At 39.1% G+C, this 26,708-nt stretch overlaps 1 protein-coding gene across 3 annotated transcripts in view; it reads right to left on the bottom strand.

The window, feature by feature from the left end:
• Positions 1–26,708, bottom strand: part of sez6b (seizure related 6 homolog b) — a 109,721-nt gene that overhangs the window by 23,215 nt on the left and 59,798 nt on the right. For all 3 annotated transcript variants that reach the window (XM_008308659.3, XM_008308660.3, XM_008308661.3), the window contains exons 4-5: positions 15,684–15,873; positions 946–1,131 (exon numbers count right to left, since the gene is read on the bottom strand). In XM_008308659.3, coding sequence (XP_008306881.1) covers positions 946–1,131; positions 15,684–15,873 — 376 coding nt within the window. The remainder of the gene's footprint in view (positions 1–945; positions 1,132–15,683; positions 15,874–26,708) is intronic.

Below are 26,708 nucleotides of genomic sequence, written 5' to 3'. Positions count from 1 at the left end.
AAAAAAAATCTGATTAATTTTCCTGTTTAGGAAAGTGTGGTGTAAAAGAAAACACCATCAGAGATAAGATCGGATTTATTAATGCATACAGAAAACCTATTTGCAGCTGTGTGTTTGTGTGTGTGTGTGTGTGTGTGCTGAGCAGGTCAAGGTTACTCATGCACACAAAGCTCAATTAAAGCAGAGCAGGAAGAGTAAACCCAGTGGCATCCTGCCCAGACTTCAGTAATCACACTGAAATACACCTGCGTAATGCTCAGAGACACACACACACACACGCACGCACACAAACACACACACCATCAAGATGGTACAGATATATATTCATAGCCACACAAAAACTCCCTTTTAAAAATTGCTCAGAGATGCATCTGCCGCGCTGTGCATCAAAGTTGATCTGAATGATCAGAGGTAAAATTGTCACTTATTATTCATCAGCCGGCCCCATCAGGACTGAGAAGGAAAAAAAAAAATCCATCATCCACATGTTCCTGTGGGAGTCCATGTCCGCCTATCTCCAAGGCGGTCATGCAAAGAGAGCAAAGGGTGTAACAAGTGCATCAGGCTGCAACATAAGAGCTGCGGCACAGACAGCAATATAAATAAGAAAGACATCAACATCAAAGCAGCAAGTATTTTTTAGCCTGGGTTTGCATTTGTTCCAATTATGTTTATGTTTAAATTCTTTGTGTCATTGAAAAAAAGGCAGGAAAAAAAAATCTTTGCCTACTGAATATACGTTGGTTCTAGGATATTCCCAAAAGTACAAGTTTTAGTTCATGTTATTTTCAGTGTAAACAACTTCTGTTCTAATAATATGGATAATAACAACAATAATAACAACAATAATATAATAATAATTCCAAAATATTTGTCATATTATTATAATACAGTTTTTACTAAACAACAGCCAAAAGGGTCTAGTAAATTGTAACCAATACTCACCAAGACAGTGTGGTTCCTTGCCACTCCAGTAGGGGGTGCTGGCATTGCGGCAGGTCAGCACTCTGGGTCCCTGCAGCTGGTATCCAGTAAGGCAGGAGAAGAACGCTTCTCCTCCAGCGTGGAGACTGCTCACTAATACGTCACCGTAAAGAGGCCGTCGGGGGAAGACGCAGCTCAGCACGAAGACTGTGGAGACGGGGGGAGGGGGGAGGGAGGAAAAGGTATCAGGTATCAGAGCCAGAGTGGACAAGACAAGACAGAGTGTGAGGAGGAATTGAGCTGGAAAGGAGTGAAATTGCACAGGAAGTTGTTTCTTAGTGAAATATTTCAAGCTGGAAAGGAGTGGAAGGAAGTTGTTTCTTAGTGAAATATTTCTTATTATTTTAATATAAATTAACATGATATCATAACAGATACTGCAGCATTAGACCCTGTTTAATGTACACAGTGTTTATACACAACAACACATGTTCTGTAGCACAAGTTCCTTCCTCTCCATCCATCAGTTTCAGGGTCAGTGACCTGGAAAAGGTTGGAGACCTCTGATGTACAGAGTAAACTGCAGACTAACACAGCTACCTGTGGAAAAAAGATCTTTTTTTTTAATATCAGCAGAATGCTGGTGTGCAGTGGTGAGGAAAGGAGCCTGCCAGAGCTGTTACAGCAGCTTTGGCAGAGCAGGCAAGGGCTGCTTGGCAGTTGCTGAGAGAAGGGTCTCCAAGGAAAGATGATTGTTCTAGTCCAGAGCAATGACAATTTGGTGAGAACCACCAAAACGTTATAATTGGCTGTGTAGAGAACACTGCAGTGACAGCATGGTTGGATACCTGCTAATGAGGCCCCATGCTAGTACCTGGCTTTGATCTGGTTCAGTGAAGGGCCTCCAAGGTCCCGTTGCCTCGGGCACCTGGAGTCTGTTGGAACACCCTTGCAGACTGTCCCTGTGAGCTGTGGAGAGAGCTGTGTTTTACTGAATAAAGGGCCACAGCTTATTACTGTGAGATTTGTAAGAACATATTTGAATTATTTTCTTTAATTGTGTGATAATATTAGGTTTAGATCAAGCTTAGTTATACTGCCATGAACATTCAACTGTCATTTTCCTGTATTATTTATTTCAGTTTAAACAAAGCCGTCTTTGGCTCCCTCTCCTTCAGACGAGCCTTGACTGAGATTTCCTCTCCATCTCCGTGTGGTTCAGAGACACATCAACAGATGTTGAAAAACAACAGGTCGTCTACTGTTCTACTCCAGGGTGACATTGAAACTCACATTCATATCTTTGATGAATTTAGTCTGTTTGATTTATCTGCTTTTTTTTGTTTATTTTTACTGTTAAAAAATAGCAATGCAAACCGATGCAGAAAGTGCGTGATCTTTATAAGCACTGGGTGATCTTTATTTATAAACAAACGTAGTAAAACAATGCAATCACACTGGGTGATCTTTATTTATAAACAAAAAGTCATGAGGCAGAGAAAAAAATGAATTAATAAAAAATGTACAAATTTGGTGGTTTTATTTATCCATCCATCCATCTAAAACTTGAACTGTGTCTTTTTTAAATGTGAGCGCCGTGTCCTCATTGGCTGTCTGGCGTCTGGTGACCAGTGAAATGAGTGGCTGTTTGATTTTGCCAAAGACCTGTTGCCTCCAGGTGGAGGGCCAAACAAAGTATTAATATATTTCTGCTAAAGTCTCTGATCCGTTTCAGAGTAATTGTCCTGCTTTTATCGTTAGCCTCGAGACGACTTGGCAGTCGCGCTGCTATTGATTCTGTCTGCAGGGACAGTGCTGTGCCACTGGACAGGAAATATGTAGGGAGATTACAAAGGCCAATAAATGACAACCTACGACCTCCCTCCTGTCCAACACTCTGTTAGCACTGAGCGATGGTACAAGAGCTGAATAGCATCTAGCGCGAAACAGAGATTTAAAAAAAAAAAAAAAAATGAAACTGAGATTAAAAAAAAAAAAAGGCCAGTGTTTGTTTTTAAAAACGCTTCTCATTAGGAGCATCATCAAAACTGCTGCCGCAGCCGTGTTCTATCACTCCCTCAGCCAGTTATTACCACAGTCTGTGTCGCTGTGCTAATATCCAGGACAAACTAAAACATGTGGTGCTCCCAGATTCAGTGGGTATGAGAGAAGGAGATAAAAGAGCCATCAAGCTAGCGTTGTTGTACCATAACCCTGCTGCTAACAGGGAGCTTTCACAGAGAGACAAATTGACTGGGAGCAGAAAAATGTCTGCTTTACGCTTCATCACTTTGTCTTGTCTGCTTAGACTTTATAGCCATTTGTCACGTTTTGGGTTTAATAAAATGTTATTGATAAGCACTGCCTTTCTTTCTCTTTTTATTTCTCACTGGAGGGTGAACGCCGACCTACAGAGAGCAGGCTGGAAAAAGCGGAGATATAAAACATATCAGTGGAAAGAAGTACACCTCAATGAGTTCCTGTCTTTTACTAGAAATAAAAAAATAAGCTTCCAGTTTAATTTCTACTCCACAACACAGGGACTTTAATTCCTGAAACACACATAAAGAGAAGGAGGAGAATGTTTTTAAAAAAATTCAAATGTATATAGAGTCTTGTATGGGTTTGTTAAGGCACATATTCACTAACAAGATTTTGTGTAATCTCATTATAGAAGCTGCATCATAGACATTGATGGTTGACAGCTTTGTTTTTAGGAAAAAAACAAACCTTTCCAGCCTTTTAGCCTTACCTTCTACTCTGACTCCCAGGAGGAAATACATGTGGTCATTTCATTTTAACTTTTTTACTACTGACATCATTAATCTGTCTAATTCTGTGCCTTTAGTGAATGAGGAAGTAGATGAGAGTCTTTAAATGTTAAAGATAATATTGACATATTGAGGTTCATCCCAGTTTCAGGAGTTCAGCAGTAAAAGTACAACAGTAACATTCTAGGGCTTTTGATCCGCCAACTCTAATATATTTTTACAGCGGCACAAGTTATTTCTTAAGTAAAATATTGTAATGGCTGCAATTTCTTAAAACAAAAAAAAAAACATTATCCATCAGTTTTTTATCATTTCCTACTCATTATCAATATTAGAAATGGACAAAAATGAAAGTGGAATGAAAAAAAAAAATCAAATATAACGGACTGTACAACAATTTTGCTGAGTACGCTATTTTTGGTTTAGTTTTCTCCACAAACCGATGACAAAGACAAAATAAAATTTTATTAATACATTGCAGTAAAAAAAAAATAAAAAAAATCCCTTGCTCTCCTACAATAACTGTGGAATAGATATATGCCCCATAAAAAAGTCTGAGGAATGAAGAGCCCAGCTGAGCTGCTGATGTCAGCGAGCATATAAAGTCTCCCGTCCTGGTGGGTCTGGACTCAACGGCCCAGCTGGGTTCGAGTGATTCCCATGGTGAAATAATCTTAATTTATTCTCATCTCTATAAATAGACTTTTACAGCAGCGGGGAAAACAATGGCATTAAAAGATGCATCTGCTGTCCTGCCTCTGATGTAACGACACACACACTGATTCATGTCTGGAGACGACGGTGTCAAACCAACAGTGAAATCCTCCTGGCTAAATGTGAGTGTATTTTTATTATCTTGTCTCCATAAAGTCCTCAACTCAGCGGAGAGTATACTTTTAGGAAACTTTCAGGAACTGAGGTCGAAGTTTCCAGAGGTGGTACAACCTTGTTGCTTAAAAAAAAAAACAATTTCTCAGGTTGAGAAAGTACACAGGAAGTACACAGGAAGTACACTGGAAGTACAGGAGGGTCGGTTGTAACCTCACCCCAATTTCTCAGGTTGAGGAAGTACACAGGAAGTACAGGAGGGTCGGTTGTAACCTCGCAGTTTGACTACTGGATGACTGGATACTTTTTGAATGAAGTAAATTTAGTGTTTAGTGTTAGGATATGGAAGGAAAAATAAAAAAACAAACAAATGTCCTTCCTGTGCTTCTTAGTTTAACTACAAGACTCATCAACTGATTAACTTTTGAAAGTCAAATCCTGATTGGTTAAAGCCTATTTATCCTCTAACTTTGGCAATTAAATATAATGCAGCACAGTTGTCGTTGTACTTTATGTGAGAAATATAAAAACATTCACTGCTGCACTAAGTGGAAAATGAGTATTTACACTGTACAGTATACTTGGGTATACTACTGTACGTAGTAACTGTTTCCTCTGGGCTGCTTGACTACGTACTGGGCATTAATGTCTCTCCACAGTTACACTCGGCCTTGACCATATCTAATCATGCCTCGTGGCCACGTTGTAGATCACACGGGAAGAGCAACAATTTGACATGTTTAATGGTTGGCTGCATTCAGACGATGTAAATTGAATTTATGTAACTGGCACTAACGTTAGGATACAGCTTTCAAGCCGCACGCCGGCGCTAAGATCAAAATTAGTCTCTAATCTCATTTGGTGACTCAGGGCGTTTCTATCTGCTGACCACTGGCCTCGCATTATTGCATGGAGCTGACAAAGCCTGCTGAGATGAATGCATTTGCCGCTCTGTTTCCACACTGCGCTCCAACAGCAGGATTTTCTTCAGGGTGTGTCATGCTTTATTTATGGCACATATGCTGCAATTGTTTGAAATGCACTCTTAGTGACACACTTAAATGTACAACTTGGAATCCGTCCACACACTCACTGCCTAAAGGCCACTGTACGTAGATAAGAGTGGACAAACTGAGACATGAGTTTAAACGCATCCTCTTTGTTCAGATGAGATGTGACAAAATTTAATGAATAAAATGGGCCTGGAAAAAAAAAAACACGTCTCTAAAGGGTAAAACTGAATGAGTCAGCACTGAGTGGTAATAAGTCGATTTACAGAAAAGGAAACAAAGAAAAGTGTGACCTAAAGAAAAGAGGAGAAATCTGGAAACTGTCAAATGTTAAGAACTTTAATCTGATCTTCACTGTCTGACTCTGTTTTTTTATTCTGTCTTTTTGTCCTAATTGTGCTGAGATCTACAGGGAAGGACACAAAACAAAGAGGACTACAGAGGAAAACAAACACAAAGTAGGAGAAGCCCTGACTTGAGTCCACTGGGACGTTACCCTTCCTCCTCCCACCACCCTCCAAAGACCATCAACTATGATAAATAGCCAGCAGGAAGATGAGGGTGAGGGGTAGAAACCCCCAGGTGGATGATCATACATGGAGCAGAGGAGAGGGAGGAATAAAAGAGGGAACAAGCAGACTGCTGTCTGGTTGTTGCTCAGGTCTAATCTACTGTACGCTGCAATGAAAACAGAGCACTCCTCTTCTCACTCCCTGCTCGCTGGGAGTCAATGAGCCAAGGAGGAGACTTTTAACATACTGTGCAGCCCCCTCTGCACTCCCCACAATTCCTTTTATTCATGTTTTATTGCAGCAGACTCCTAACTCAGTGGGGGCTGGTGGGGGTGGAACATAGACATGTTGTTATAGCAATATCATCCTGCCGTTTCTTTTCTTTTTTTTCTTTCTTTCAATTAGCCAATCATGGAATGCAGCAGCGAGCCTCCACCAAGAGCTAAATCATCCAGGAGCAACAACTAGAACTCTCTCTTCTCTTGGTGACCAGCTGCTCTGGAGAACATATGGGGCTTGTAATGACAGGGTCTGTGATCGGCCTCTTGAGGTGGACCATTGGCTGCTGATGCTCACAGCATTGATGCGGCCCACCATTGTGACTTCAGCAATTACGTTCTCTCTCACAGCTCAGCTCTCTCACTCTAATGAGTAGAATTTCGTCAGGCTGTTGCAGAGTTCGATGTGTTGTTGGGGAGATGAAAATAAAGAAAGTGAGTCGATAGATGTGGACCAATGACTTCAGCCTATAGCAGAACTTAAAATATAATTATAAGCTTCCAGCGATTCATACGTTTACAACTGTTGCTAAACCAAGGCACTGATGCAAAGCAGCAGTAATTCACGCTGTCTGTGTTCATTAGCAGTTGTTCTTTACTGGAGTTCCCCCACACTCTGAAGTCTGCACACAAATTCAAAAAATGTATTTTGTTAATATCTGCCAGTAAATACATTTTTCTAATTGTCTAATTCCTGCTTATATCACATGTCTTCATTAAAAAAAAATCACCACCATCACAGGCAGCTTTGGGTCTTACTGTGAAAATTAGCATCTGTTCTGCCCTGAGAACACGTGTTATTTCCTCCATTAGCGGGTTTGTTTCCACCGTCTATCCTAAAGGCAGCACATGTGGGATGGGCACAAGTACGCAGACATCACTGATCGATCAGTTTCAGTGTGTTGTCATTGGAATATTCCTACAGATCTTCATGACGCAGTTGCTTGTGATGACATGGTTCAGATTTGTTCCCTCAAACCTTAGCTCGCTTTCTTCAAGGGTATTTCAAGGACAAATATCAAACCTTAGCTCTCATTCTTCAAGGGTATTTCAAGGACAAATATAGTAACATGCACATTACTAATGTTAAAATATTCTATTCTATTATTGACAAAAATCAATTTTAATATGTTCGGTTAAATGGATAGAGAAATGTTTTCTGCTTTTTGTGAATGAGAGAATATTAGGTCAGTTATGAAGATGAGAGCGCAGTGGAGAAACTGAGAATGGGGAGGGAGGGAGAGAGAGAGAGAGAGAGAGAGACACTCCCAGATTCCATCAATAACTATATGACAATGAAAACTCCTTTAACGCAGCAGGAGAGAGAGTGAGAGCTGCGGCATATTAAACGTCATCGAAGGGGAGCTCTGTCTTCAGAGCCACCAGGTGACGATGGGTGTACAGTAGCTACTAATTTTCATATCATTTCTGCTGACCTACCTGCTGCTGGAACGCGTGATGTCTGCTGTGTGGAGCCGAGCAGGTGGAGTGGTTTTAAAGAGTTTATTTTCTGCTTTAAAAATGCCCGCTGTGGTAGAAAATGAGGACAGTCGGAGTCGGGTCAATGTAAAGCACAACAATGCTGAGAGGAGCTGCGGGTTTAGGTGATAATTGTCTGACAATTCATCACTGTGACTGACCAATGGGCTGCTAGTTTGTTTTTTCCAACATAACAACACAGTGAAAAACTAATTTTTCTATAGGGGTTTCACTTTTCACTAACGTGAAATGTATTTCTTTTTTTTTTTTTGAATAGTCAATGTCAATGGAAATGTTATGGAGGAAACGGTCTGGTGCACAGGAAGTGTATGAGATAAATTACATCCAATCACAGTTGGTGTATAATTGGTCAATTAACGGGAACAGGCGCCCAGACAACTCTGCTGCGCCGATGAAAGGATTATTTAAAGGGACGTTCCATTGATTTTACTTCGGAACATTAGTTCATACATCATGATTAGTGCCTTGTGATCTGTGAGAGCAGCATTCTGTTCAATACATAAATGATTCAGCCACAGTTATATGGAAATATGGGACCTGCACAAATACACACACATGTTTGTGCGGTTCTGAACAATAAAAGCAATCCTTAAAACTTTTTTTAAAACCATAAATCATCATTTAAGTCCTTAACTTTTTTATTACAAAGATTAGAATCATGAAACAGGAGGAATTGGAAACAGAATCTTCTGGCTGTAAATGTTTTAGCTAAATTTAATCTTTGTTCTGTCAAGCCAATATGTTGGAAAACCAGCATAAAATCCTATTAATTACAATGAGTTTTGTCCCTGGTTGAATATAACAATTGAATAAAGAAAAATCATTTCTTATTTCCTTATTTAACGTGTCAGATATTTACAACAGGAGACAAGTCTGCACTGCAGGCCGGCCAATCAAATACAAGGAGACATGCCTTTGTAATCTTTGCAAGACCAGGCCTGATACTGACCTCCTGCAAAGTACATGAGGTGAAAAAAAGCATTTAGATTTTACAAAAAAAAAAAAAAATCCTTGCTATGGCTATGTTTTTAAAGTTTGAGGCATGTTTCCACTAGGGGGCAGCAGAGTACTTTAGGGGAGATGTAAAAAGAGAAAAAAAAAGATGATTGAATTTATGTACAGTGAGCTACATAATGACTTCACGACTGACAGCAAAGACAGGAAGTATGATCATAAATATATTTATTTAGCTCTACCGTCAAGTAAACACGATGTGACCGCCTGAGACTTCAAACTGGAAGCCAGTAAACCAGCAGGTGACAACTTGAAGGGAAGTCTCCGAATTAAAAACATCAACCACTGAACATTGATAAATTGCCTTCGCTGTAAAGACTTTAACCATATGGCCAAATGTTATGATTGATCTCTACAGCAACAACTTTGAAAGACAGACCTGTGTGCTATAGGGACGCCATCTGTTAGAGGAAAACCATACAGACGATGGAGTTAACAGCCGGAGGGGAAAGGACAGTGGATTATGGCTAATGGTGCTTTTTTATTAACCTTTTATGAAGTGTTCAGGACAAAAATGACATGATGATTCATAACTACTTTCCAGAGAACCGTGACGTTCTGGCACAGAGTGACTCACAAATGTGGTCACTGAAAAAGTCAACAAACAAATGTAAAAAAAATAAAATGTTAAAAGTTAACCTTACTTCATCATAAGATTATCTCCTAGGCAGGATCAGGGTTGGGTTTGTTTGTGTTGAGGCACAGTAGCATGAACAAAAGTGGGTTTTCCAAAGGGACCTCACACTCCCTCCCACTCTTACATTAAATTGTTACGCTTTCCACGTTGACCATTCGGGCAGTTTTATTTTATTTATTTTTTTATTTTTCTTCAGAAATACGTTGCATTTAAATGGGTTTAATTACTGTTTTTTACACTTTTATGAGCCATTTTGAAAGTGGCAAAATTGGAATGTTTGTTTAATGAGCTCACAATTAAGCTACCTTAATTAAAGTGGATTGCAGAAAGTAGTGGAATGTGCTAAAAGGCTATTTCCAGATTAACTTTTTGAGAAACCTCATTATTTGGCTGATTATCTTTAGCCAAAGAAAAAGATTGTCTTGGTTTGACATTTTAAAGAAACAAAAAGCTTTCAGACTTTGAACAGAGTCATACCTGTGAAAAAAACAAAACATAAATGTATTGAATTTCTGTGTTTAAAGTGCAAATGCAAAACTGTTGGAAGCCAATGCTCTTGATTAGAAAAAGTCGACTTCATCTTAGAGAGACGTCTACTCTTTGAAAAACCAAAATAAAACATTAAAGTTTCTGTGAGCCAAATTAATTTTTGTGTTCTTAAAAATGGCAAAGAACAGGCCCTAATTGAAGTTTTTGGTTATCTTGTGTTCATACTTTGCATATTTTTTCTAAACTAATTTGTCGATATGTTATCAAAAATCAGTTGATGAAATAAATTTAGGAAAAAGTAAACGCAAATGCAATTAAGAGGAAAAAAGAAAACCCACCAGCATTCGACCATGAAGTGATAACACAGAGTATGGACAGAACGGCTGTGCTGAACAACAATCCCACTCTTCATTCTTCTCTTCTCCTAAAACACAGAAACTATAAATAACCGTATCTACATGACTGCAGTCACCTCGTCTCCTGATGCTTTCCTACCAATTAGTGGGAGATCAAAACCAGTTTCTACTCAAAATGACACAGTGACATTGCCAGTTTTCTTTGGGTTTGTTTATTTGCATAAACAATTTATCGGTGCTGTGAATAAAAAATACATTCTTCTGATTCTTGGCCTGGAAAACACTCATTTTCTCTTTTCAGATAAAAGTCTCTGCTTTATGTACTCATTTAAATGTTTACTCCCCGCTGTCCGGGTTATTCAGCCAGCTTTTGTGTGGGCTGATTTCCTATCATTCAGTCGGTTCTGTGTTGAAGGTAATTGTTTAAGAAATGAACTGAAATGTTTAAATTTATACTGTGCCCTTGGTAATTCAAAAACATTTTTGTGATGTTAGTTTTTTGGAATTCAAAGCAACCAAAGAAACCAGAGACGATTGGCTTTACATCAGCAAGGTAAAATCAGCTTCTCCTGAATTGTAAATTGTCACACCTACTATTAATTTTGTACATTTCATGGTTCACGATAATTGTATGTGGTGATTTTCTTTTCATACTTTCAAACCAGGTGGAGACTCAGCTTCAAATCATTCACTGAAAAGCTTTTTTTTTTACAGTGGGTGCTGGACATCCATCAATCCTTCTATAATCTACTGCTCTTTTCTTAGCAGCGTAATGGGATGGAGGTGGATTGGCCACGTATATGTAAAAGGAAAATATACAAGTATTTTTAACTTTATGCTTCAACCAGTACAATTCAGGTCTGATAACAATGTTCAACCCTGGTCCTGGACCTCAGAGTCGGTCTCCACCACACTCTGCCGACAACCTTCAGCTGTTAATGTACAGATTTGTTTAGGGGACTCTATTGAGCCGTGTGTTTTCTTCCGTTCACAGCCTCACGATAGAGAAATCATACCTTCTAATTTTTCTGCTTGGCAGCCTGGTCTATTTGTGTGTGCTGTGATTCATGCTAATTGCTCATATGGCAGTAATTTATTGCGGAAGGAAGGGGGCCATTTGAAATGGCAACATAATTAATTAATGGAAGACTCCTGTAGTAATTACAGTTTCATAATGACTTAAAGAATATTAGAGACATGGCCTTTTTTAATTAGTTTGTTGGCTTATCAATGCTGTGTAATTACATAGGGAAAAGAATGAGCTGGCCCTTTCATTTCTCCCCACTTAGTTCAATATTCTGGCACCACTTCTGTCAGCGCCATCAGAGTTTTCAATCAAGTGACTAGATGAAGCATGCAGTTCATAGATTCACTTTCTGCTCTCCGTCATTCGTCTTACGATGTATCGCAATCCAATTAGGGTCCTCGTGTAACTCTGAAATATATTAACGCTGGTCATTTTAAAAATTAATATTTAAATATATCTCTCATTACCATCACTTTGAATGGCCGTGATCCAAGTCTGCTGAACTCAACGGTCAGAAAATAGATACCTCTCCTGTCACGTATCTTACTGCATGTAGCTTCATATAAACACAGCTGCTGTGGTAATTATAAAACAGTGTACATATATTAATATGTAATAAAACATGTTTCTTATTTTGGTGCAAGTAAAAACCCATGACAAAAAGACCCAGTGCATGCACAAAAAATTGGGAATATTTTGTAATTTTTTGCATTTCATAAATGTTGTAAATTGCATGTGGCTGAGTATTTTTTAACTGCAAAATAGTATTGTATATTTTTAATCTTGGGTGAAGTCCCACAAATGAATGTATTGCTCCAAAAACCAATGTAACTGGGTATATTTGTGGCCTTTTCCTGGAGCTCTGTCTCAGGTGAGTTGAATATTTTTATTCAATCAATTTTGGATTTTTATTTATTTTGCTGCTTTATACTAGGAGTAAAGAACACGGTGGAAAAGTGGCCTGCATTGTTGCCTTAGAGCAGTAGCTCCCAAAACAGGGGAGTGCAGTACTATTGCAGGTGGGTGGGGCAATTCAAATGTTCAAAATTTTCTTTAATAAGTAAAGAACATGGTGGAAAAGTGGCCAGGTGGGTGGGGTGCAACAAGGAAATTCAAATGTTCAAAATTTTCTTTAATTGTGTCAGTGGGGAAACTGAAGTATCGATCACTATTTTAGTGAGATATTCAGTTTTTTTCCCCAGTGAATTATAGTATTTGTATTTACAAATACAGTTTTAAATTAAAGCAGATCAGGGACTGTGTTAATTGGACGCTGTAAATTGACCACAGGTATGAATGTGAGTGTAAATGGCCATTTGTGTCGCAATGTGGCCTTGTAACAGCAACCAGACCGACTGTCCAGGATGAACCACGCTCTTTCGCCCAATGACTGCTGGGATTGGCTCCAGCCCCTGGCGACAGTTTAATGTGATTGGCTTTTGCACTGAATTGTGTCCATGTGTTGGTTTGGTGTAAATGAAAGCCATGGTAGTACCGCTCCTCCTCCCTAAATTGTCTATCATATGGGATTTTACTGTTGATTTAACTGCACAGCTGTGTCTAAAACAGACTGTGCACTGTGTCTCTGATGAGTCAATCGTGAATTTATTCAAAACTTTCCTAAAGTCTAATAGAGATAAGGGTAAATTACTGACACTATGACGATGAATAACAGCTCGTGTCGTGTCAGTATTCAGTCTTATGATGAAGGTTATTTTTCCTAATCCTGGGACAATGTCATGGAAAGGCAGTAATGACTTTGAGGCAAGTTTGGGTGAGAATAAACACTTCATTTACATCGCAAGGATTTAGGGATTTACATAATTTTTATGCAGGTGATATGGTTTTTACTGCAGTGGTTTTTATTTTATTTTATTGAGGACACTCAATCCTCATCATCAAATCCTATCTGTGTTGAATCACAATAATACAACGCTGCAGGTAAACTGAAATATCCAAAGGTGAGGATGAGATTGTTTTTGTTTTTTTTATCATCATGGAGACAAAAGTTCAGCAGTCGTCAGCGAACTTGTTAAGTCTAGCTTTACACTTTTCTACTTTATGACTGTTGGCTACGTATGATGTCACCCTATTTGGTCCCTTTATCAACGCTCTACCACCATAAATACTACATGACATAATGAGAGCCCCTGTAACCTGTCCTGTCTATGGTCTTCAGTTATGGAACAAACAGAGTGCCTCCTGACGGGCATGCATTTTAACCACTTGCACTCACAGGGGATTTTTCTATCTGCATGACTTCCTATAAGATGTATAGTGGCTGGTGGCAGGGTGAGAATATGGAACACGGATGTGCTCTGAATTTTTAACGGGGTTTTGTGCGACAGCCCCACATTTGTATATTAGATGTTCAACCATGAAAACAATCCACTGTCTGTCTCTCATTCTCCTCCGCCACTGCTTGGCCTGCACTTTCCTTTCTCTGCCTAGGAACAATAAGTGGCACCGGCTCCTCAACGTGATGAATCTTATCTCAGCCAGCACATGTGCTCCTTCACTGCGAGAGCTGCACACGTGGCCTGCACTGATCTGCAACCTTTGTTTAAGTGTTTGAGGCAGAAACTAAGCAAGGAAAGGAAACTTCTGCAAGTTTACCGATCCAGTCCACGCCTGGATTCAAAATGAAAGATTTAATAATAATAATAATAATAATAATAATAGACGTAAATGTGTTTTTATTTGAGGGTCCAGTCCCTCCTCTGACAAATATAGTTTGTGACCCCTGAGTCATGTCAATGACAAATAAAGTGCAATAAGGAAGAACAAATAAATGAATCAATATGCGATTAATATTTCATTTCATTTGCATTTCACTTTAAGAACACTGTGACTATAACATGAATGTGGACCAGTGTTGAATTGCTCAAACTCACAACACAACAGAAGCACTGCTGAAAAAAAAAAAAAAAAAACATCAGTGGAAAACACTGACTCTTCATTTTTCCCCAACAACGACTGCAGTGCATGTATCTATCACTTCAGCAAAGTTAGGGATTATAATAAATGGGTCAGATATTTGTAGCGGTGTTGATAGTGTCGGCGCTGTGTGTATGATATATAAGTCTCGGTGTTGTTATTGCTGATACAGCTTCTGCAGGGATCAGGCAGGAACAGAGCCTCTGAGCAGAGAGACGTTGATAAACCAATCACATCGCAGACTCAGAGAGGAGGAGGATCGAAGGGCTGAGCTGTGGGTTCTTCTCTCATCACTAACCTACGAGGCCCAGATTTAGAGAAATGTCATCTTTGTCCTTTGATATTTATGTTGTTTTTCTGTTGACATGTTAGCATGTCACACACAGCTGCTTCACCCTTTGCTGTCTGTGGTAAACTGATCACATTAAAGTGAATGTGACAAATTGTTTCATCACAATTAAATAGACAGTGTAAGCACTCAATGACACATGACTGTGATGTGTTATTTTTCTTGCAGGTCATTACTTTTATCCTCAGAGAGTAATGATCTGACTTTTTCCATTAACGCTTTATACATGGTACATGGCTATGGAGCGTCTTCACACATTTAAAATATATATATTTATTTGTATATTGATTTATTAACTCCTAATGAGTTCCTTCTGTATTCACCATAAATTTAGTAAGTAAATATAATAATATTTCTGAAGGTAACATAAACCTTGTAAATGTTGTTCCCATCACAGAATCCCTTCTTTGTAGACCTGTTCACCTGGTCATGACCTGCGTCTGTGCATCATCTATAGACTGACATTGAGTTTTTTTCCAGTTCTCTAATTTAAAAATATTTTCATTTAGGTTTGTTTAAAACCTTGATGCAAACAACTGTCTTTGTACTTAACTTCATATTTAGTTTAAATTATTAATATTGCTATTTTCCCATAATAATAATAACAATAATAATGATTATAAATATTGTTGTCCTTATGATTTCATGTAATATTAATTGTTATTATTTTAATTATTATTCACTTTTTCAGTTACTGGAATCAGTGACTGATTATCAGACCATCAAGTGACATTAGGAGTCTTTTCAGACAATACTGTAGTTGTCTCTCATGGATGACAGGGTGTGTGTATGTTGACTTTTCTGTGTTTTGTCCCTAATTAGGTCAAAATGATTAACACGATTAAAACAAGTTAACAGAATGTAATCTGAAAGGAGGATAAAGTTCTTTGTATTTTAAAGACCTGGAGACGGTGTTTCCTCTGTTTGTCTGAGCTCCGGGCGATAACGATCAATAGTATCAACGTCTCTGGCCGAAATTTCCATTCCATCCCGACTTTTTTACATCAATATGTTCTATGCAGATGGGTTCTGTTCTGTGATTTAGACTTACACTGGTATCTGAGCAGCACCGACGCAGCCAGAGCCCTCGGGCTGTGCAGACGGATGGAGATCTGGTTGCTGTGGCTTCGCACCACCAACCCCCTCATCAGAATGGACTCGTTAGCGAGCATGGTGTTCTCTCCGTAGCCCATATCTTCAAGCACCACCTTGTCCCCCGCAGATAGATTCACATTCATCACCTGACAGAAAACAAAACACGGAGTTAGTGACTTCATCCGTAAAACAGAAACACATTAACAGATTAGGATTCTGTGAGCTGTCACTCAGCCGAGCTGAACCATTCTAATTTGCAGTGGAGCTGAAATTGACATTTTTATTACACTAAATTTTCAATTTGCTTTATAAAAAGAAATGTACTATTTGACACAATAGCAGTGAAATGATGGTTTGGCAACTGTGTCAGCCGACATCTGTGGAGGTTCTCAGTCATCCAGGTCAAAAAGTTCCATGAAGGAACTGGAAGACATTTCTGAAAAACTTTCACCTCTCATCCAAGAGGCTTCTTCACTTCTATATATGAATATTTAAAATAAATATTTTGGTAATAAACATTTTGCATAAAATGAAAAATCACTTTCCTTTTTTACATCGCTGCATTTTTTACAGTGAGACAAACTGAAACCTTTATAAAAAACTCCTATTTTCCACAGCCTCAGTTACACAGGAAAAGTATTAGAAATTGATTGATAATATTGATATTGATCTCCGATAACTGTTTCTAACTTCACTAATATTAAAAAAAAAAACACTTCAATGAAGAACTTTTCCAACACACGGGTCAGACAAACATTGTGTAGAACCTAAAGTGATTTGGAAAATTATCTTTGACACAAATTCCAGGAGAGTCCATCCCAGTTGTCCATGGCTGGTCCACATATATTCAAGTAAGTTAAAACTGGGGGTCAAACCTGTGACCTTTTTGCTGTAAGGCAAGAGCAGGACACACTGACCCACCACGTGTGAAGGACATCTTTATTTATCAACACTTCATGATCAGAGCAGGTCAGAGAGCAGTAAACATTTGTCACAGCCACGAGTCAGAGTTTTTTGTGTAAATAATCCCATTTACATACCGAGTCTTTGTGGTCACGACCATTCACTTTAAAATTGCTGCGAAATCAGTGATGCTTTGCAAAAGCAATCTCCCGCATTATTTCGGAGTGGTGGCAATAAGGAGGTTCAGAGTTTTTCTATTCACAGTGGCAGCCATTGTTGCAGCCGTGGCGAGGACTGTAATCATCCAGAGAGAGAGAGAGCGCGGAGGGAGAATTTTCTAATTTCACAACAGATAATGAAATGCTTCTCTCATGAAAGAGGTTCGGGGCACAAGTACAAACCCTCACGGATTAAATTCAAATCAAACGCTATTTGCACTTGAACTTATGATGAAGCTGTTATTGCTTGCACTGTTGAAGAGCTTGTTTGTACTTGCAGTGAGAAGTGCTCTGGAGGATTGGGCAGCAGTGACCTCACAGTGGGCCTTCGTGGTTAATGCACCCCTGGCTGGGAAAATGTTCACATATAGTATATAACTGTATTTCTTTTTATAGAAGCTGGAGTTGAGATTCACTGTTAAACACAGAAAAAGAGAAGAAAAAAAAGAAAGAGAGAATGTGGGATTTGATGATTAAACAGCAGATTGTCCTGATAATCATCAGCTCGTCTTCGTCTCTGACAGTGCGTCTGCTGAAGAGCGCAGACATTATCAGCCTTTATCAAAGCAGGTGCTTCTTTATTCATGCGTAAGGGGAACAAGGCATCTTGTCTTGTCTTCACATGCTCCTCCACAGATCATATCACATGTGTGCTATTGCACCACACTGGGAAATTAATTCAAAGTCCTCTGCTGAGGGTGACTGAGGCACTTAAAGGTCCAGTCTGTACAAGTTGGCTGGAAAAAGCAAATTGGAATCTGTCCCCAGAGTAACTGTTTAAAGTTACTCTTCAGTAAAACAATGGCAATAGTTGCTGGGCAATTTTTTATTATCTAGCTTCATTAGCAGCTCTCTTAGCTTGACGCCAAACTTGTCTAATTAGAGTCCAGAATGACTTGAAGTACTGACTCCGCAACTCTTTGAATGTTATCTGCTCCCTGTCCAAACGAGATACTAAAACACAGTGATGTTAATATCAACAGCTCTGTGTCTTCATTAAGTGTAAATAAACTACATTTTCAAGCCGCAGCTACCGTCCAACATCAAGGTCTGTGATAGGACGACCTGCTGTTCCTAAAAGCACGTCGTCTGTACGTATTTCTTCATATTTTCCCTTCAGAAGGCTTTTTACCTGTACAGGTTTATGGATACACAGATAGATAGATAGACAGACAATACTGATCAAGTAACATGTTGCGTATTTCTACATATTGAAATGTGCTCGCAGTAAAACTTTAATTTCAGCCCACGTATACTGTAGGAGGAAGTGTCCAGACGGACAGTCGGATGACGGACTAAGACTGCACTGCAGTGCCTTGTGTATAACAAGTCATAATGTGCCGTTAATGAACTCACACACGTAGCATCAGGATAATAGTGTATACTTTAACAAAGGGCATCGCCAAGTAATCACATTATCCCTTCAGCTCAGGGATAATAAAACACTTGAGGGAACACTGGTGAGACGTAATCCAATTTGTCCTGGCTCCAGCCCAGCTCCTGTACGACTGCACCTCACAAACACAAGCACCAGGATTGTTCCTCCTGTCAGGATTGAGAGCTATTACCTGCGCGATATTATGGATTGCAACACACGTTGAAACCTGGATCAGTGGCAGCATTTAATTTAGATGCAAAACAGTCACAAATGCATGTTTTCATTAGCATTCGTCATGTAGCGCCGACGTGACAAATACGAATGGAGCCAAGGTCTGTGAATTTCTATGTTCGCTTTCCTTGCGATGTTGGAGCAAATATTTGTGAATGAACGCTAAATAATGAAACATCACTGAACACATCATCGTTGCACGTCCAACCCCATCTACACTAAAACCTACTTTGTTACATTTTATCAGGAGGAGCCGAACAAAAACCCATGCTCTTGGTTTTTAACCTAAAAGGTATCGACCAATCAGATCAATACCATTTAGACGCTTTAAAGGTCAATTGTTTGGGATTCTAGCTTTTTTTTATTTATTTTGTTAATCACACAGAGAGTGGCGTGTGGCCGTGAGCCAAGGAAAAGTGTTTTTGTTCCATTTATTTGGCGAAGAAACATTTTAATTAAAATGATGCATTTTTTAAAATAAAGTTTAAGTATTAAACATGTTACTAACACTTTATCTTGCTACTTCACAGCCTGCTTCAGCTGAAAATTGAAGGCCGTGTTATTTAGTCACTCAACCCTCAACAGAGTCACTTGACAATAACAGCAATTCTAGAATGTTGAACATGGGGGGCTTTCTGCTCACTGCTGACTCCCATGAGGGGGGGAAAGAGGGGCGGGGGGGGGGGCTGTGGGGGAGGGATTTATAAAGTTGCTGTTCATAAAGCAGTGGTAAAACAATCAACAAATCAGAATATTTTCTAATGAGGGGACTTGTTTGTTTGAGACAGCTGCTTTAAGAAAACAAATAAACCCCAATACAACAAAATGATTATATTAATGTATTAATAAATAATAATAATATGTTATTATTTGAATTATATTAGCATAATTATCTAACATCTGTAAGAATCATTATTGTTTATTTTCCTCTAATAATAAATAATAATAAAAACCCAAAAATGCAATGCCTGATGTGTGACATGGGAAAAATGGCTTCATATGAAAGTGAAAGTGCAATATTGTCACTGCAAACAACTGCCCACACACTAACACATCACATTAGTGAGCAGGTGGCACTTAACTTCTTTAACCACTAGGCCACCACTGCCCTGCTGTAATGGTATCAGATGATGAAATAAAAAAAAAAAAAAAGGGAGAATATGTTCAATATAAAGAACTGTTTACATCCATCGCACAATCACACGTCTTCCCTCGTCCAAAAATAAAAAAAAAACAAATCTCTCGCCGTTATCTTGGATGTACCTGCCTTATCGCTGCCCCTGAAGACACGGAAACACAGCACAAGTCATGTGTGTTCAAAAAGGGGCTGAGTGCTATGAGGGCTAATTAACGAAGGTAATTAAGAGGGAGGTGAGTAAATGATGTTGCTGTCAGGGGAGCATCTGTTCCAGCAGGAGAAGTGGGTCACAGAGAGGAGGCAACAGGAAATGATGGAAATAGAGGTTTCCCCCTCTCCCTGTGGTCCATCGAGACCAGGGCTGCCTGGTCTTTTTTGGCTCAGGATGATCAGGCTAAAGTGATGTACCTGACAGATGCATGTAGCTGTATGTGGTCTCTACGATACACAAAATTATATTTCTATTTTATTTATATCAGCACTTTCTTTGTGATCTACTTATTTAGCAATATATATATATATACATATATATATATATATGTACAATTTTTTTTACAATTTTTTAAGACATTTGGTTTTTGTTGGATTCCTTCATATTTATTAATAGTTGACATAAATGATCACATTTGCCATTGAACACTTCCTGCCCTCGCCTCTGCAGACTTCACCCAGTCACACACAGTTCCCAATCATGGACTTTCCTGTTGGGGGTAGGTCTGTGAGGGTGGGGGGTAGTCGATACAGTGAACTTCTGATTGACACATGACCATAGTCAAATGAACATCAGCCACAGCCTTGAGCTGACAGTCTGCCCTACTTTTCCCTCACAGTCACTTGGTTGTTAGTGACATCACAAACAGCGTCCACACAGCCTTCGAGAACTCAAACATGTCCTAATGAAGGACAATATCTACAACTGCGGAACAATGTGAAAGTCGTCCAAATGCTGTGCAGTCAAATAATACCACAGACATAAAGTAAAAGCTCGTGTTGAGTGACAGGGTCAAAGGAATAAGGCAGAAAAAAGTGCACATTAAATAACAGCTAGGAGCTGATGTGGGAGAGGAGGAAAAAATGAACGTGCATAGATGACAGGAAACTGGGTTTTTTCATGTTTTGGTCTTTTGTTGTTGGACAAATATTTTTGCATGTGCCCTCGTTGATAATGGAATATTAGATACTCAGTGTGCATAACATCCCACTTTGTGCTCTGTCCTTGGTTTGCCCTTTAGTCTTTTCTGCACTCCCACAAGAGCTGCAGCTACAAATAAAATAAAAAAAAGAAAGAGAGAGAGAGAGAGGCTCAGGATTATACTGGCAATTTGAAAGGAAATTGAAGATACAGCCACTGGAATATAAGCATTCTCCCTCTGTCTCTCTCTATCACTCTCTCTCTCTCTCACTCACTCAGTTTTATTCCTTTGCCCTCAGGACAGGGAGGTAATCATAGTTTCATGGACAGAATAAATGCAGATGTGTTGGATGGTCTCCTGCACAAAGAAGTGACCCACAGCCTGTGTGCTGTTTTTATAATGACAAGAGCAACGCTTAGAGGCATAAAAAAAAAATAGAATATCTGTTCAGTCATTTCTTATGAAAGGGATACAATGTTAGAAATTATGGAGATACGAGTGTGCACCTTCAAAATGTAATGCAACACGTTGCACGTCAATCGCTGGTTGCTACCAATCATCTTTGCCTTTGATTTTAGCCTCAATTAACATTTATTGATGTAAAAAATGACATCATTTTTGAAGTGAACAACACACTTTGTTCATTGCAAAAGACAACACTGTATCCTGCACTGGTCAAGTCCACTTATTATATACAGTCTACGGGTGGTGTAAAACATTGACCAGTTTGGTTCTAAACCAAAATGAAATACAATAACAAATTTAACTGGCATTGTAAGTAAAAGTAATGTTTTTGTTTAAAAAAGTGAAAACTATTTTTGGATTTGGATCTAAAGTCAAGACGGCTCCAGTTGAGTAGTTTATAGTGCCGTATGGATGTAGAGAGAAACCTGTGAAGGACGGTTGAGAGTGCAGGCATGAAAATTACCCACATATATATCAACATAAAGAAATGCTTCATGGAAGTGCATCCAGTTCAGCATTTTTTTTTTTTCGCAAAACAAAAATCTGCTGCTCACTTTTATGGCCCTGCACTTATCTTGTTTTAACATTCACCTCGCCAATTGCTGTTTCAATATAACCACTGTCAGAACATGGCTGTCAGAAAATTGGTTTTATCCAATCTGCCTGAATGAGGGCTGAGGAAAATGACTGCGAGAGTGTGTGGAAAGGAAATGATGAGCAAGTAAGATGATGGTGTGAGCGAGAAAATGCATTCAGATGCCTGGCATTGTAATATATGTAAAGAAGAAAACAGGAGAAAATTTCCATTCTCAGGCGTGTTTGTCATTGGAAATGGCACTGAGCAGAATAATCTACACTGAGGGAAATAAATATATTTTTTTGTTTCTTTCAGGGAGGTGCCATCCAAATGTGGCACTTCAGGGCATCAATATTTACCACTGTAATGATTGTTTCAACACGGTGCTAGTCCGAATAAAATATACAGCTGTTGCTGCTGCGGTAGGCCGAGGAACTTAAGTGTTTTATATTTTTTAGTGTTTTATGCTGAACATGATGTAACCATATACGACCTGAGAGCCACGCAAACAAATCAGTTAGTAATTGAAAATCCATGGAGTTGTATGAGCCACCTTTTATCACCCATACATTGTATTATATTGAATATTCAGCTCCAACAGTGAATCTAAACCTTACCGATCGATACTGTATGAATAGGTCAGGGGAAGCGGAATGCAATCATTTCCCTTTCCTTCAGCTTTATATAGTGCACTCATAACTCAGCCCGTTGTTTAGCTCTTTACTGGTGTGGTTCAGTTTAACTAACCGTGTCACAGGCCTGTTCAGGAACAAGCCATAAAACTTCAACCATCAACTTCAACCGTTCACCTTCTCAGAGGAGTTTTGCAAATATGAGCAAATCAATCTGTGGTGATTGCTGTAAGGCAGCAGTTCCTCTGACGTGGTAGAACATATATTCTCAAATATTTACTGTGTTATGGAGATTTTATTTCATGAACTAAATGACTAGCTCTCGTAGAATGACCTTTTATCAAAGGTCGTCGAGGACCCCCTGTACTACATATTAGATAGAAGATACAATTCTTCTTTTTCTTGTCTCACTTTTTGTAACAGTTCATTTTATCACTATTCACTTCAAACTTCACAGGCCGATCATCTGCCCACATGTTGGTGTCAGGCTCTAAAGTTGATTTTATAATTCCAGAAAACTAGTTACATTTAATTTCCATCTGTCCATTTGTGTCTAATTAAATATTTAACATCATGTCCTTGGGCCCATACATTTTGATGTAATTAAATTTTTGAAATCTCATCTCTTCAGCACCCACACCTTGTCTGTCTTTTGTTTCATATTTTTCTTTACCTCCTCATCTAAAGGTATCGGCAATATTGTGCAGTTAACTGAGTTAACCAGCGGAGGGAGTTGGCGTAGAGCAAGAAGTAACGTATACAAAAACTGGAAAGGGCTAAAAACTGTGAAAGAGTAGCATAGCAACGCTGAACGTCAGCGACTGACAGCCAGCTTCACAGACGACACAATACTGTAATTAGCATAACAGATCTCCATGACGACGGATGACGACAAACTAAAATAATATTTATTACCATTGTATTTATTTTAGACATGTCATACAATTGACCTAATTATGATAGATGAGTTTATATATACATATATATACTGTATATATATATATATATATATATACTGTAAACCAACTTTAAATACATGCGAGTTGCATGTATTTAAAGTTGGATTACAGTCGTGGAGAGATGCTCAGTGCTTCTGTAATCAGTTTCTTTCGAGTGTCGTTCAACGGCAGTTACTTCCTTTTCCACGACATTTGTTGTCTTGGCGATGTCTCATCTTAGTGTAATGGCTCTGATTGATTTTTCTGCACCTCGTCTTTCTCTAAACCTTCTCTCTCTCCAAGCTGGTTTATTTTTTCCCGACAACAAACAATAATTATAGATGAAACTCAAAGATATGTTTGTTTTTCGGAGAACCAAAATGAAAAAAAAAAAAAAAAGATCAAACACATTTCCACAGGAGAACGATTCTACTGTTTTGCTAGTGGTAAAATTACAAATCTGAAAAAGTGAAGTGTAATAAATACATAGATCTGGCGGCACAAAAGCAGAGTGTTGTGATATATGATTTTCACACAGATTTGTGTGGAACAGCTTTGTCATCACTGCCAGGTTCCGATTGGTCAATGGGCCGTTCTCGCTCAGGAAATTGCCGGTGTTGAATTTCGTTCCCAGTGCAATCCTGAGGAGAGACCCATGAGCACTGCTGAATTCTTTCATTCTCACCAGGGACAGTTTCAGCAGGTGAACTTTGACCTTTATTATTTACTGTGTAGGGAGGACATCAATAACAACAACTAAAACAGTGTGTACAAGCTGTAAGTTCACCACTGTTTGGAAACTTAAATGAAGCTCATTGTAAAATGAAAATTGACAGTATTCCACATTTTATGTGTGCAAGAAACTCTTCAAATAAAGACTTTCCATAACTGCTGAGGTTTGAACCGTTTATCTCTCAGGTGTAAGGCAGAACCAATAACCACCCCTCTACCGTGTCACCTGCCAACAGTGAGTTAAAATTCATCCAGTGGGTTGTTTGGCTACGATCGATCAAGTGTTGACAAATTCAAACAGGCAAATATTTTATAAAATGCGGAAAAAAAGATCATAAACAGGGCCATAAAACACGCTGTGTGTTTCATCCCGTCACGATGAACATTTGAAATCAAGGTGTGTCAAAACAGAGCAAAAAATAATATTATTCCATTGTTGTTTTTCTTATCCTGTCAGCTGTTACATTCACACCGTTTTTTCTTTTTTACTTCTTCTAAATCCATCCTCAAACAACACCCTGACAGTAGCTTTTAAGGAAAAACTTTGATATATTTTCCAGCTTTTTCTTTCTTTTCAGCGTGTCTGTGAGGTTAGCACAGTTGCCATATCTTTCTTGGTCCGTCAATAAAATGTTAACACAAGCTGAGTTCTAATCGATTTAACAACTAGGTGCAGAAAGGAGCCTACAGGTAGCTTTATTTACACCGTGCTCTCAGCTCAGTCCACACTCCTGACAACAGTAATCTCCCCAGCAATCTGTCAAACTTTGTTTCTCTTTGGTAAAATTAAGTCGTATCTCCCCTCTCGGCATTAATGATCTCTCTGACACAGACGCAGAAAATCTCATAATCGCCATTTGTACAAGGCGAAATATGTGTAAAGGTGCAAGAAATAGGAGGTTTTTTTTTTTTTTTAGGGCAAAATAAATGAGTCAAGGGCAAAAGAAAACTGTGCAAAAAGCATAGAGGCATTACTGTGTACCTTATATAAGGAATATACTGTATGCATATTTGTGAAAGAACAAGTGAGTGTCTTCAGGTGGTAAATCAAAAGCCTTTATGTGCTGGGCTGCAAAGAGCTGATAGCGTTGCCATCAAGCGTGGCTCACCTAAAGCAGAATATAAAAACAGCCACATCAGAAAAAAGCCCCAGTGGAGGGAATTTCTAAAGTGCAGTGCAGCACTATGCACATATAAAAGGCCCAGCTGGGCCACAAACACACACTCCTCAAATCCTCCGCCAACAATAAGCACTTACAACAGGCAGGGGCAGAGAGACTCAGAGGGAGAGAGAGGCAGGGAGGCAGGGACGGAGGGAGAGAGAGAGGTGAACTTTTGTCCTCTTGTCCTTTACTCTTCACTCTCCAACATTCAAAGCTCTTTCCAACAACAAACCTCAGCTAAATGTCTGGCTCACAGGCCAAAAACGTTCAGCCTCTGATTGTGACCCACGTGAATTGGACTTTTATTTAATGTGTCGGCTTTCATTTTCAAACCACATTTTTGACCCCATGATTTGTGTTGTTTGTGAGTAAGCTCCAACATACTTCCTTCCTTCCTTCCTTCTTTCCTTTCCTCCGCCTCACTTTCCTTCTTGGCATCTTACATCTTGCCCTGAAACATTGCCAGATTATCTCTGAATAAAAAAAGTATTAAATGACCAATGGACCAGGACTGGTCCCTGAACCAGGGATTGTACACTCCCGATATAAATGTTTCCATTGAGCCACCTGTGCATTTACACTGTAGCTGTCAATCAGACACAGTGTCTGAGCCCCAACAAACACCTAGTGGTGGGTTTCAGGTCCTTTAAAATCCTCAAGAAAAAGGTTTGCCGACGTAGGCCTGCATATTCAAAGACAAACGAACAAGAGCGCCTCATGTGGGCCAATTCAAGACAGTGCAACTTTGATACAAAAACAACTTTTTCAGTCTTCAACTAAACTCACAGGGGAAACACGCAACGATCAAAAAAGTTTGGGTGTGCTGGGAGGGGCTGGGTTTGATCGAGGGCCAGTGGGAAGCACATGGTTTTATTGAACACCACGCGGCCGTTTGACTGCTGTTCATCGAGCCACTCACTGTCTGAGTGTAAATGCCAGAGTCATGAGGGAGAGGCAGAGGCAGCTCTGCCGAAGATGAAAGGAAGATTGGCCTGGTTTAGTGTGGGTTTTGCATCTTGGGAGTTTGAACAGATACAACAGTATTCTGCTTCAGTGCCTCTCAAACCGGGGGCTCATAAATTACCATACGTCTGTGGAGCAACTGCTGATGTAATAAATGGGTTGGAAAGAAAAACTGGAGCCAGTCAGAATGAAGTCCCATTCGGCTGTTTAAACACATTTCAATTTCATAATTTCAAGCATGATAAATGTCTCCAAAACCCAGGACGGGAAATATATGACTCCCTCCGAGACAGGTGACACGCTGGCAGCCATACATTTACACAGACTGGTTGTAGAGGTTTTTTTTTAATTATTTTTAAGACTGTTTTAAATCCACAAGTTGCATGTCCGAAATTACGTAAGGACACAAATGATAATTGGGTACCAGTACATGAATTAGAGTTGTCAAAAGAAATCAGTGTAAATACAAGGTTAAATAAATTAAAAATAGATAGAGAGATAGAAATTATT

This window comes from Cynoglossus semilaevis, chromosome 4 (assembly GCF_000523025.1).
Source record: "Cynoglossus semilaevis isolate Cse_v1.0 chromosome 4, Cse_v1.0, whole genome shotgun sequence".
NCBI classification, from domain to species: domain Eukaryota; kingdom Metazoa; phylum Chordata; class Actinopteri; order Pleuronectiformes; family Cynoglossidae; genus Cynoglossus; species Cynoglossus semilaevis.
Note: the sequence above shows the minus strand (reverse complement) of the source record. Positions and strands in the feature narration are given on the sequence as shown.